Source organism: Protobothrops mucrosquamatus, unplaced genomic scaffold, assembly GCF_001527695.2.
Source record: "Protobothrops mucrosquamatus isolate PMUCROS unplaced genomic scaffold, P.Mucros_1.0 scaffold7648, whole genome shotgun sequence".
NCBI lineage: Eukaryota > Metazoa > Chordata > Lepidosauria > Squamata > Viperidae > Protobothrops > Protobothrops mucrosquamatus.
The window spans coordinates 425-14436 of NW_015393447.1; the positions used below are offsets into that span (position 1 = coordinate 425).

Sequence of the window (14012 nt, forward strand, 5' to 3'; positions counted from 1 at the left end):
GTGCATAAGTCCATAACTACAGTATATGGACTTTAAAAATTTTGAAAAAATCAAGAAAGATTTTCTGAATTATATTTATATATAACCTTTTTTTGCTAACAAATAGTGGTCCAGCTGACTCATTATAAATGATTCAACTGCTTTGAAATTCTTAACAAATTAAATAATAACCTACTACTATAAATATATTTCATTTTTTTTCTTAGAAAAACTCACATTCCAGGATGTCTCATCACCTCAAGAATTTGTACAGGGAGAAGATGTACAAGTCATTTGCCGTGTTATTAGTTCACCAGCGCCTATTGTCAGCTGGTTATATCAAAATGAGGAACTCTCAAATATTGCTGACAGTTAGTATTTTGGTAACTCTTTAAATTATATGTTTTGTTACATATTCAGATTGTTTACACTTAATAATGTTCATACTTAAGAGAGTATTGTGTGGAATTCACATGGCTACAACAACTGACTTCACTGGTTATTCTAAGATTTGAAAACTATGTGGAAAATCTACCACGGGTTTATGTTTCTGTAGAATGCTAATATGCATTGTTTTGGGTTTTTTTAGTTGACAGGAAAATATACAGCATTACTATTACACTAATGGTTGAGCTATTATTGCTCTGTCCTTATAGCTTTATTATAAGAAAGTAAATTAGAAATCTACCTAGCTTCACTAGTTAGGGCAGGGGTGTCAAAACCCACATGACATGTCATGACGTATCGCAACTTTTTTGCCATTGCCGGCAATGGGGTGGGCATGGTTTTGCTATGATGCATCCGGCCCATGGGCCGGCAGTTTGACACCCCTGAGTTAGGGTGTGTGTATTTGGCTATATTTTTCTCCTTAAAGTATGATGGGACAAGTTTCTGCTGCCTAATGATTGATTGTATTTGATGTGGGTTAACTGGTCTTCGGGAAGGCTGATAGATCTGTTTCCAGAAGTAACTTGAGTGGTTTCGTTATGGGGTTATGGAGACCCATGATCCTGTTCTATCTCACTCTCACATGCTTTGTCTGGACAAAACCAGCTGGAGACTACTGGCAAAACCTGGCTCTTTCTCCTGGTTTAAAACTACTTTCTGAAATGGTATAGGGTTTCCTGCCTGAGCAGGGGGTTGGACTAGATGACCTCCAAGGTCCCTTCCAACTTTATTATTATTATTATTATCATTATTATCATTATTATCATTATTATCATTATCATTATTATTATTATTATTATTATTATTATCATCATTATTATTATTATTATTATTATTATTATTATTATTATTATTATTATTATTATTATTATTATTATGTGCTGTTTTTAAATGTAAATCTACACTTTTTTATGAATAGCACAGATATTCCTGTGCCACTTTGCAATATGGGAAGTTGAGCCTGTGAAAATACACTATAAATGATTTTTGGGAAATAACAGGAAAATTTACTTTATTTTTTACTTTGATATTTTTTATCATTTGATTTTATATAAATGATATGTCAGTCATAGCTTTAGGATGCTTTTAGCACTTTTTGTGCTAAATGCAAAAGAGACACAAATTGCATACTTCTCAGTCTGGGCTGAAAAGAGTAATATCCAAGGTTTCGTGTCTTTTCATTGCTTCATGTCTTTCATTCAACAATCATATCACCCAGCAGTGTGGAATTCTTTGCTAAAGTGAATATAAGTAGTATTGATTTATTAAAAGCACAAAATGTAATAAATGAAAAATACAGAATTAAGCTTTTAGGATTACACCTTCTGTGAAAATGTTTTGCTGATGAATAATTTAACAGTGTAGTGGAAATATTTAAATGTGTCAAAAGTTATATTTACTAATTGCCATTATTTATGGATAATAGTTTTCCTGTATGCTCTCCAGATAGATTTGCCATGTTGCCAAACAACAATCTTCAAATTCTTAAAATTAATAAAAGTGATGAAGGAGTATACAGATGTGAAGGAAGAGTTGAGGCGAGAGGAGAAATTGACTTTCGGGATATCATTGTAATTGTAAATGGTAAGAATTTAAATTATATAATATTTTTCTTTATGTAAGAAATATAATTTTATATTTGTGATATTGTGACATTTTAGAGTAAGGTAAATTAATTTTAAGGGTAAAAGTACAATAGTCACTTTTCAGCATTGCATCACTTCCAAGATAACTATATGTGATTCACTTTTATAAATGTGACCTCTAACTTTGGTATCATCACAACATAGGCTAAGTTTTGATATGTGCATGTTATAATAGATTTAAAAAGATATTCAAATGTTATAAGAAATGTTTGAATAAGATGGATATGTTTAGGGTTGCCAGGTCTGCTTCCAAAAAATAGCGGAGAAGCGGGGGGGTGGTGGTTAAGTAGTAAAAAAAGTAGACTGTACAGCTTTAGATTACGTACCATTTCATCATAAAGCTTTTGAATAAAAAAATGTCCACTATTTTGTGAAAAAATAGTGAAAAAAAATAGTGAACATAATGTGAAAAAAGTGGACTGTCCACTCAAATAGTAGACACCTGGCAACCCTAGATATGTTATGTATAACATTTTCCTTTAGTTTTCATTAATTTACCTTCTTCATGAAAACAAACTTTTTCTTTTCACTAGAAATTAAAGAGATTAATAAATTCTTTAAGGTTTTTTATGTGAACTAATTTGTCTACCCAGAATCTTTGAATTGGATTCAATCTTGCTTTTTAAGAATGGAAGGACATTCCATTCCTTTCATTTACAGAAGTTCACAGTGTGACTGTTTTAGGGGACTGTAGAACAAAATAAAAATCAACTAAAAATGCTGCAACATTAGTGCTAAATGTACTATTGGATTTACCTCAAAATTATAGTGATTCAAGAGAATTTGAAAAAACAAAGTTAAGTTCTTATATGCTACCTGTTTTATTAAAAGGAGCCCAAATAAAGTATGCTTTTATGGTTGCATTCTGTTATAACCATTAATTATAGTTATCCAATGACCAGTAAATTGATAAAACCAAACCAAACATTACATTCAAGACTTTAAAACATGTGTACACACACGCACACACTCATACTCACACACACACACACAATCATCTTTTCATTTTGCAATATATGGAATGATGACCAGGAGACCAGAAAACAAATTAGAAAAAATGTACAGAAAAAATTAACAAATGCATAATATAATTCACAGTATAGTTGTGAATTTGTTGCTACATTGCTCTGAAATGTTAAATGTCCATTGAAATTTAATTGTTTTCCTTGGTATCTGTGTACCAAGTGATTTTCCAACTTTAAAAAAACGAATTTCTTAATTCAGGAAACTGAGAAGAGAATTATTCAAATTTTGATAGCTTTGCTGTTTATAGAGCACAATATTCCTCGGTGTTGGGAAAAAAAACCACACAAATTTTATATGGAAAAACAGCAAAATCTAGAATGTTTCTAAATAAAAGTACATATAACAATTTACAATACCAGTGAGTACAGGAATAGAGTCCAGGTAACAGGAAAAGCTGGACACAGTGTTAGAAATTCTGTTTATATTAAGCATCACACAGAGCAAACAAAGAATACAGTCACCATGTGCTTTACTGCTCAACTATTACTGTAACAGGAAATTCTACTCAGAACAAAAGAGCAAAGAATATATACCATAGATCCACACTTGTAAATATTGCCATCTACTGGCTGAATACTACTGTAGCTGTTGCATAGAAATACAGTTGCAAGAAAAAGTATGTGAACCTCTTGGGATAACGCGGAGTTTTGCATGAATTGGTCATAAAATGTGCTCTGAACGTCATCTAAGTCACAACAATAGAAAAACATAGTCTACTGAAAATAATAATACACAAACATTACATGTTTCCATGGTTTAATTGAACATAACATGTAAACATTCACAGAGCAGGGAGGAAAAAGTATGTGAGCCCCTAGCCTAATGACGTCTCCAAAAGCTAATTGGAGCCAGGAGGGAGCCAACCTTGATTCCAATCAGTGTGATGATATTGGATGTGTTGCTGACAACTGTCCTGCCCGTTAAAAACACACACCTGTTATGGGTTTACTGGTTTCAAGAAGCACTGCCTGATGTGAACCATGCCTCACAGAAAAGAGCTCTTAGAAGACCTACGATCAAGAATTGTTGACTTGCATGAAGCTGGAAAGGGTTACAAAAGTATCTCCAAACGCCTTGATGTTCATGTGTCCACAGTAAGACAGACTGTCTACAAATGGAGAAAGGTTAGCACTGTTGCTACTCTCCCTAGGCGTGGTCGTCCTGTAAAAATGACTGCAAGAGCACAGCGCAGAATGCTTCTTGAGATAAAGAAGAATCCTAGAGTGTCAGCTAAAGACCTACAGAAATCTCTGGCACATGCTAACATTTTTGTTGACACATCTACAATAAGGAAAACATTAAACAAGAATGGAGTACATGGGAGGACACCACGGAGGAAGCCATTGCTGTCCCAAAAAAATATTGCAGCACGTTTGAAGTTTGCAAAAGAGCACCTGGATGTTCCNACAACACTATGTGTGGAGAAAAAAAGGCACAGCACACCAACATCAAAACCTCATCCCTACTGTAAAACATGGCGGAGGGAGCATCATGGTTTGGGGCTGCTTTGCTGCCTCAGGGCCTGGACGGATTGTTGTCATTGATGGGAAAATGAATTCCAGAGTTTATCAAGATATTTTGCAGGAAAACGTACAACCATCTGTCTGCCAACTGAAGCTCCACAGAGGATGGGTGATGCAACAGGACAATGATCCAAAGCATACAAGTAATTCAACAAAACAATGGCTTCAACAGCACAGAATATGTCTTCTGGAGTGGCCCAGTCAGAGTCCTGACCTCAACCCGATTGAAATGTTGTGGCATGACCTTAAGAGAGCGATTCACACCAGACATCCCAAGAGTATTGCTACACTGAAACAGTTTTGTGAAGAGGAGTGGTCCAAAATTACTCCAGATCATTCTGCAGGTCTGATCTGCAACTACAGGAAACGTTTGGTTAAGGTTATTGCTGCCAAAGGAGGGTCAACCAGTTATTAAGTCCAACGGTTCACATACTTTTTCCTCCCTGCACTGTGAATGTTTACATGTTATGTTCAATTAAACCATGGCAACATGTAATGTTTGTGTACTATTATTTTCAGCAGACTGTGTTTTTCTATTGTTGTGACTTAGATGACGTTCAGAGCACATTTTATGACCAATTCATGCAAAACTCCGCGTTATCCCAAGGGGTTCACATACTTTTTCTTGCAACTGTACATTCCAAAAATGAATTCCAACCCACAGCATCACAGGGAGATGATGCACTGTTATCCAATAGAAGTCTCACATTTGTCAGTGAGTTAACATTTGGATGGAGGACATTTTAACAATTCCTTATTTTTAACAATATTGACTATAAAAAATAAACTGGATTATTTTTCTGCCATTTACATTAAAGAGCCAATTAATACTTAAACAAAGCTATAAGCAGTTAAAAAACAAAATTTAACCAGAAAAATATGAGGGAGGTTTTGCAGTTGCATTCCTATAAAAGCTTATCTCTGAGTACCTCATTAGAGGCATAAATACAGATGGTAGGCAGCATGTAATGTTTTTCTGAAAATCATTGCTCCAGAAAAATCCCTTGTTCTTCGGTAGAAGAAAGGGATCCAATGCTGAGATAGCACCTCAAATCTCTTAATGGGGTTCCAGGAGACTAAATATTCAGCAGGTACCTTTGTAATGCGGAACTGGTTAATATTCAGCTGTTTTGATGCCTTAACTGGTTCAGAATTGCCAGGCTAGTTCATTTTCACTGTCTCACATACACACATACTTAACTCTCTTTCTTAACAGAACTCTTTCTTTTTCTGTAAAGTTGGGAGTTTGGGGCTCGTATAAGTAAAATAAAATGAGATAAGTAATATAAAATATCAAAAATAAAATACAGCAAAAGGTCGATAAAATCATGACCAAGTGCCAACCAGAACATGTATAAAACAGCTTGCCAACAGGACCTCTGCTTGCACTCCATTTTGGGGGAGGGGGCAAATCCTAACATCATGTTCCTAACCATGTACAAATGTTTCAATACTACTCTTCTTCTTTCCATCCACCTCCTCCACCATCTCCTCCTCCTTTACTGGAAGAGGGAGAAGAGCAATATTAATGTCTGACATTTCATTTATTTTATCTTTAAATCCAAACCAAAGCATTCCAGTGTTGTATGATGTTGCTGTTTTTTTTTAAATGTCAACTTCATATTTCAGAGCTTTGGAAGTAGGTATTATCCTATACAGTACACATAAATATTATTAATACCTGCTTACCACTCATTGTGCTGACAGTTCTCTTAACTTCTGCAAATAGCTCTCCTAATCTTGTGAACGCTAAAGCTTCCTCTTTCCATAACATATTCAAGATGGTCAGAGATTAATATTTATATGTTATTTAATATGTAAGGGTGAAGGTTTATACACATGTTGTATAAAGCATGTTTAAATGTATATATTTTTGAGAGCAAGCAACTAAATTTTATTTTTTATGTATGCCAATGTGCCCACAGTAAAAAATGACAATAAAGGTTATCTTATTGTCAATGCTGCTAACATTGAATGTTCTTGCTTTGACAAAATATGCAGAGCTGTGTGGAATTTTTAGAGGTAACTTAGATGATGCTGGGAGGGAAGGAGAAAGAATGTTTGTGGGGATTACTTAAGATAAAAACCCCACGCTACAGAAACGGAAGGGAACCTTTGCCCTTCAAACTGATTGGAGAACGTGATTTATGACAGCAAATAAGGGAAGGAAATATGCTGGCAAAATATATGCTCAGGGGAGGGAAATTCAGATCTTAGCATCTTACATGCTGTGCCAACACTCTGTTACATGATTAAAGACTTTTTAGAATAAACAATGCCTGGAAGTTCTTTGAAGTGTTTCATTTAATGAAATGAAACACTTTACAATGCCTTGGTAAGGCCACACTTGGAATACTGCATCCAGTTTTGGTCACCGCGATGTAAAAAAGATGTTGAGACTTTAGAAAGAGTGCAGAGAAGAGCAACAAAGATGATTAGGGGACTGGAGGCTAAAGCATATAAGGAACGGCTGCTGGAATTGGGTATGTCTAGTTTAATGAAGAGAAGGACGAGGGGNATGCTCCAACACTGGAAGTTTTTAAGAAGAGACTGGACAGCCATTTGTCCGAAATGGTATAGGGTTTCCTGCCTGAGCAGGGGGTTGGACTAGATGACCTTCAAGGTCCCTTCCAACTTTACTATTATTATTATTATTATTATTATTATTATTATTATTATTATTATTATTATTATTATTATTATTATTATTATTATTAGTCGGAACCATGACATCATGCCAAGATCTGCTTTCTTTTCAAACAACCTGGGGTCCTAAACTCCAGCCGCTCACTCTAGACTTTAGAGAAGCTGGCAAAGATTCAGGAGGAAATTTCATTATGGGAAAAGGGAACCTTCTTGAAGGTGATGACCCAGCAACTGCTGATACCCCAGAGGGGGAAGCAACAGACAGCATGCTGTGGGAAGATGAGTTTTGGCAGATAAAAGCAGAACCCAAGCAGCTAGGAGAGCTAATCTAGCCCTCAGCCCAGGCCCAGCCCAGCGGAGACTCCAGATGCCTTGAGACTGCCTTACCACCCTCAAAGATTTCAAAAGCAGACCAGTGGAGAGCTACCAGATCATCTGCCACTGAAGGTTCAGGTGAAGCTGGGAAAACACACAACACTATCCAAGAAATGTCCAAATACAATATCTCTATATTGGGAGTGAGTGAAATGTGCTGGCCTGAAAATGGAATGTGTAGAATAGGAAATTATACTATCTACTACTCTGGTGAGAATAGCAAACACCATCGAAATGGAGTAGCTACAGTATAATTGTAAACAATCGTGTAAATAAATGCATCAAGTCCTTTGTTCCTGTATCTGATAGAGTGATAATGATCCAAATAAATAGTACTCCAGTAAATATGAATGTTATACAAGTTTACGCTCCTACAGCTGACAGCAATGAGGATTTAGAGAAGTTCTAAAAGATATAAGCAATGTACTGAAAACCCTAAAAAGTAATGATATCACAATACTCATGGGGGACTTCAATGCAAAAGTGGGAGAAGGAAGTGATGCTCTTGTAGTTGGAAACTTTGGCTTAGGAACCAGAAATGGTAGAGGTGACAGATTTATAGACTTCTGCAAGGAACATAGGTAATGTGTGATGAATACTTTTTTCAAGTTGCCAAAAAGACGCCTCTACACTTGGAGATCACCAACAGATACATGAAATAATGTAGTAAGGAATCAAAATGACTATTTTACAATAAACAAAAGATTTAGAAACTCAGTAAAATCAGTAAAGACATACCCAGGTGCAGATGTACCATCCGATCATAATCTACTACTTGCTGAAGTGCAGCTGAAACTAAAAAGGATGAAAAACCCGAACCCTGCTAAACCAAGAATCGACAGAGACTTCATCATTAAACATGGAGGTAAGATTAAAGAAGAATTAGAAAATCATTTAAGGGAAACCAACAACTTAAATGATGATGATATAGAAGCAAACTGGAATAAATTTAAAAATGCAATAGTAGAGGTAACAAATTCAAAACAGAGAGAGGGGTACCACAAGAAACAACAGTAGATGATGGAGGAAATTCTTCATCTCATGGATGAAAGAAGATCTTATAAAAATAAAAACAAAGAAAAATACAATGAATTGTAGAAAACAATTAGAAGAAAAATTTGACTGGCAAAAGAAAAGTGGTTTACAAAGAGATGCAAGGAAATAGAAGAGACAGAACGTATACATGATAATTTCAATTTACACAAAAAAGTGAAAGAAGCAGCAGGCTTCTACAAAAAGAAAACCAACAACTTAGTTGACAAAGAGGGGAAATTATCTTAGATGAGGATAAAAAACTAAAAAGATGGAAGGAATATATTGAAGAACTTTTTGAGGACACTAGGGATGATATAGATATGGGTAGTATAACAACTGGACCAAATATCACTATGGAAGAGGTTGAACATGCAATAAAAATAGCAAAAACAAGAAAAGCCACAGGACCTGATGATATATCAATAGAAATTTTAAAATTGCTGGAAGACAATGGGAAGAATTTTTTACTGCAGCTCTTCAATCAGATATATGAAACAGGAAAGATACCAAATGATTGGCTAAAATCAACCTTTGTGACAATCCCCAAAAAAATAAATGCAAAGAAGTGTACTGAATACAGAACAATAAGCTTAATGAGTCGTGCTCTGAAAATATTCCTGAGAATAATTCACACAAGAATATACAACAAAATTGAAGAGTGTCTAGGTAACACACAATTTGGTTTCAGAAACAATCTTGGTACACGAGATGCACTGTTCAGCATTCAGGTTCTTGTACAGCGTTGTAGAGATGTCAATCACAATGTTTACATTTGCTTCATTGATTTCGAAAAAGCTTTTGATAAAATAAGACACAGAAAACTATTAGAAATCCTGAAACAAGGGGGACTAGATGACAAAGACATCCAAATAATAAAGAATCTGTATTGGCATCAGGTAGCAAATGTGAGAATAGGCCAAAAATACTCAGCTGATGCAGAAATAAGAAGAGGGGTCAGACAGGGATGTATTCTGTCTCCACTGTTGTTCAATATCTACTCTGAGTCAATCTTCAACAAGGCACTGGAGAACATTGATGCTGGCATCAAAGTAAATGGTGTTTGGATCAACAACTTAAGATATGCTGACGATACAGTTCTGATTGTCAGTAAGCATGAAGACCTTCAGCTCCTCATCAACAGAGTCACAGAAATATCTGAAAAATACGGCTTGAGGCTTAACACCTCAAAAACCAAGATCATGGTCGTCAGCAAACAACTCGTTAATTTACCACCAATAAATTCAGAAGGAATACCACTAGAAAAAGTTGAAAGGATCACGCACCTCGGTTCGAATCTACATGAAAGCTGGGACATGACCATTGAAGTAAAGACAAGGATAGAAAAAGCCCGAACAGCATTCTTCAAAATGAAAAAGATCTTCTGCAGTCACGACATAAGCCTAAGACTGAAAATCAGGCTTGTCAGATGCTATATTTTTTCTATTCTGCTCTCTGAAGAGACTAGAAGCATTTGAAATGTGGATTTACAGGCGGCTGTTATGTATAAGCTGGGTTGACAAGATCAGAAATGAGGAGGTGACAAGCTGCCTGGGAAAGCCAAGGGAAATCATCAAAACAATTAAAAAATGAAAATTAGAATATTTCGGACATGTGATGCGACATCCAGAAAAATACGGCATAATCCACTTAATCCTCCAGGGAAAGATTGAAGGCAAAAGAGGTCCAGGCAGAAGAAGAACATCATGGCTTCAAAATCTAAGGGATTGGTTTGGATAAAACTCAGCAGCACTTTTTTGTGCAGCTGCTGATAAAAACAGGATCACCAACATGATCGCCAACGTCCGATAACGGATATGGCACAACAAGAAGAAGAAAGTAGACACGTTCTCCATCAGTTGAACTTTCTGAATGCTCTTTAGGGGTAGCCCTATATAGAACATGTTGCAGTAGTCTAAATGAGAGGCTACAAAGGCATGAATTACTATGAGAAAGGCCATCCTGACTAAGAAAGGGAAGAACTAGCATACCACCCAGAGATACACAAAGGCCCTCCAAGCCATACCTGCTACCTGCTCTTTGAGGATCATCAGTAACTCTGGAAAGACTCCCAGATTGCACACTTGGTTTGTCTGGGGTAGTGCAATCCCATGCAGAACTAAAGATAGAAGAACCTTATCTCTGGAAAGTTCAAATAGGGTTGAGTTGAAAACAGGATCATTAGCTCTCATCATCAACAAAACATCAAATGTTTTCAAGAATATAAATGACACTTTCCCACATCCTTATTTCTTTTTCACAATGTTTCAGATTCCATGTTGAAACAATTAGAAAGATATAATTTGTAGGAGAAGAGCAGGCAGAGCTCGGGTGCAGAATTAAATGCATCATCAGCTAAGAGTTGGTACATTGCCACATACAGTCCAAGACGAACCCCTTGAATTCCATTGGGTCTTATTTGGTGCCAATTTAGCATTGAACTTTAGTTGACTAGATATACAGGCTTGAAAATGAACCTTTTGAACTGTCACTGAATGTATGGTCCTGATCCTTTGTGCCTGACATGATTTGAGGGGGAAAAAAGAAATTTATTTTCAATGTCTAAAAAAAAATTGTGTAAATTGTAAAAACTGAATGCTTTGTGTTTGTCCAGTTCCTCCAACAATTATTTTGCTTCAGAAGTCCTTTAATGCTACAGCAGATCGCGGAGAGGCAGTTACTTTGTTCTGTAAAGCTACTGGTTTCCCTGAACCTGAAATCAACTGGTACAGGTCAGTTTTACAAGGACAGATATTTAAATTATGTCTTTTGTGATAGATTCATTATAAGTTTAATAAAACAAATGGAATTTGAACTCTCATGGTTGTAGAAAGTCAGATATGTTAAATGTCATTTATTTGACTTAATAACATTGCTGCATCACCATACACATTAATTTGTATGTTATTTTATTACATAGTAGAGCAGTGATGGTGAACCTTTTAGAGACTGAGTGCCCAAACTGCAACCCAAAACCCACTTATGCATCGTTGAGTGCCGGGTGGGCGTGGCCCATTGGCTAGGGGTGGCCAATTGGGTGGGTGTGGCCAATTGGGTGGGCATGGAGAAGTGGTAACGGCAGACTGGGTGGGACTAAAAAGTTCAATCAATCAATTCCAACTTGGCAAGAACTTTTGTTTTCGCGCTAGAAGTTGAAATTGACTGATTGAACCTTTTTTTTTTTTTTTCACATGGCGGCGGAGGCCTAAAGCGAAAAGGTTTTATAAAACCCAGCTGAAGGCCTCGGACTGGGGCAACAGCGTGCATGCCCACAGAGAGGGTTCTGAGTGCCGCCTCTGGCACCCATGCCATAGGTTCGCCACCACTGTAATAGAGTATTAAAATGAATCTTCACACACAAATGAAAAGTTGACATTTTTAATTTTCCAGTTAGTGATAAAAACTTGTGCTTTTCTTCTTGGTGGTATATTACATAGTTGTCATGGCTGAAATTTTAGTGTTCATTTAGCTTATAAAAAAAACATTGTATTTATATGTCTTTCTATAGGAAGGGCAAACGTATTGAGGAAAGTGATAAATATACATTAAGAGGAAGGAATATGGAACTAACCATAAAAGATATAAAAAATATTGATTCCGGTCCTTATATTTGTGAAGCAAGAAATAAAGCAGGAAGAGTGACAAATCAGACTTTCATGCAAGTTTTTGGTAAGTGTTGTTTGGTTTGGCTATCTTTGAAATTTATTGAATGTCTAATTCTTAGAAATGTTTAATTGATTCTGAAATAAATACTGAGGTCTCTCATTTTCTTATATGGGAAAGCCATCTAATCCCCAATTGCTACTAATTTTCATTCAATTTTTTTTTAATCAGACCTTTTCAAAAGAAGTTGATAAAAGTGCTGGGGAAAATATTTTTTTTCATTTTAGTACAAATTAAAAGTTTGATTATTTTTTAAATATAATACTCATTGCTGCCTTATAGATAATGATGAAAGTATACTGAAAAATTATAAGCTCCTCTGTCCAGTCTACCTGTGCCCATAACAAAATTATATTCTTTTATATAGAGAAGGAACTCTAAATAATAATAATAAAAATCAGGTAATGTATAATATTTCACTTACAAAGACTCAGCCAGACTTTTTATAGTCTGAGAAAATATGAAAGATTCCAATGGGAAATATAGAATAAACAAGGTTAGATGATAGTCATATCATGTTGATATTTTTTAAAAAAAATATTTATATTATTTCTCAGGATTTTAAAAATGTTTTCCCTCTCTATTTGTATAATGGTTCTTTGCCTTCTTATACCAAAAGGAATAAAAATAATTAGATGTTTTCCTCTTTCCCAGGAGATTTTTTTATTTTCCCTTAATGGTTTCTACACACTTTTATAAAGTTGTTTTTGCTTATCTCTGTAGTTTCTTATACATTCAACCTTGAAAATTTTAAAGCAGTAATGTTTACCATCATGTCTTTCCAATTGTCTCCATAAATTTGGGAATTCTGAAATTATCCTAAAGCAAGACTCTAAAAAATAAAAGAGTATTGTGCAGCACATTCTAAATATGTTGATGTTTTTTAAATTAAGCCATTTTACTATTTTTAGAGATATTATTGAATTCCAAGAAAGAAGAATTATTTTAGTTCAGAGTTGAAATGAAGGGTCCTTGGTGCTCTCTGAACTTGACATCTGTAAGAAAACAACCAAACTCAGAGAGCACCAAAGACCTCCCATTAGCGAATTCATAAAAAAAGTTGAAAAGGAAAAATATTGTGATATTAGATACTAAACAATTCTCTTTCATAAAACCAGCTGCTGGAGATATCTGCAAGGGTTAGACATAGATTGTTAAGTACAGCAAAGGAACTGGGGAATAGAGAAGAAGAAAAACATAACATATCTTGCATCTGCAGGAGTAAGCTTCATGATGTCCAGTCTAATTTATAAAGGATCATAGTGCAGTGAGAAAGACAAGAACAGAGAAAACCAAGTGAGATTGAATAGAGCCATTATTTTATACAATCTTTTCATTAAGTATATGAAACTAAATTTAGTTTACCCATGTGCACTGAAAATAGACAACATGTATTTCAATTTTTAATTTTCTAGACTAGAAAACCTCTAGCAAAAGTAGAATAATATTACAATGCAGATAAGTAAAACAAATGCGTGTATCAAGAATTACATGGTGTTGTATGTAGCCTTTGATATCAAGAACAAGTAATACAATTTGTATTTCTAACAGTACAGCCTCAAATAATACAACTTAAAAATGAAACCACCTTTGAAAATGGCCAAGCCACTCTGATATGTGAAGCAGAAGGAGAACCAATTCCTGAAATTACTTGGAAAAGAGCTGTTGATGGAAT

General features: G+C 35.2%; 1 protein-coding gene across 1 annotated transcript; it reads left to right on the forward strand.

The window, feature by feature from the left end:
- Positions 1-206: 206 nt before the first annotated feature.
- On the forward strand, positions 207-14008 carry LOC107300613 (neural cell adhesion molecule 2-like; the record flags this gene model as incomplete). Its single annotated transcript, XM_015829923.1, has 5 exons — positions 207-350; positions 1873-2010; positions 11289-11410; positions 12187-12343; positions 13889-14008. Coding segments are annotated over 5 exons (681 nt in total), but the record flags the coding sequence as incomplete, so codon positions are not given.
- Between the last annotated feature and the right edge of the window lie 4 nt (positions 14009-14012).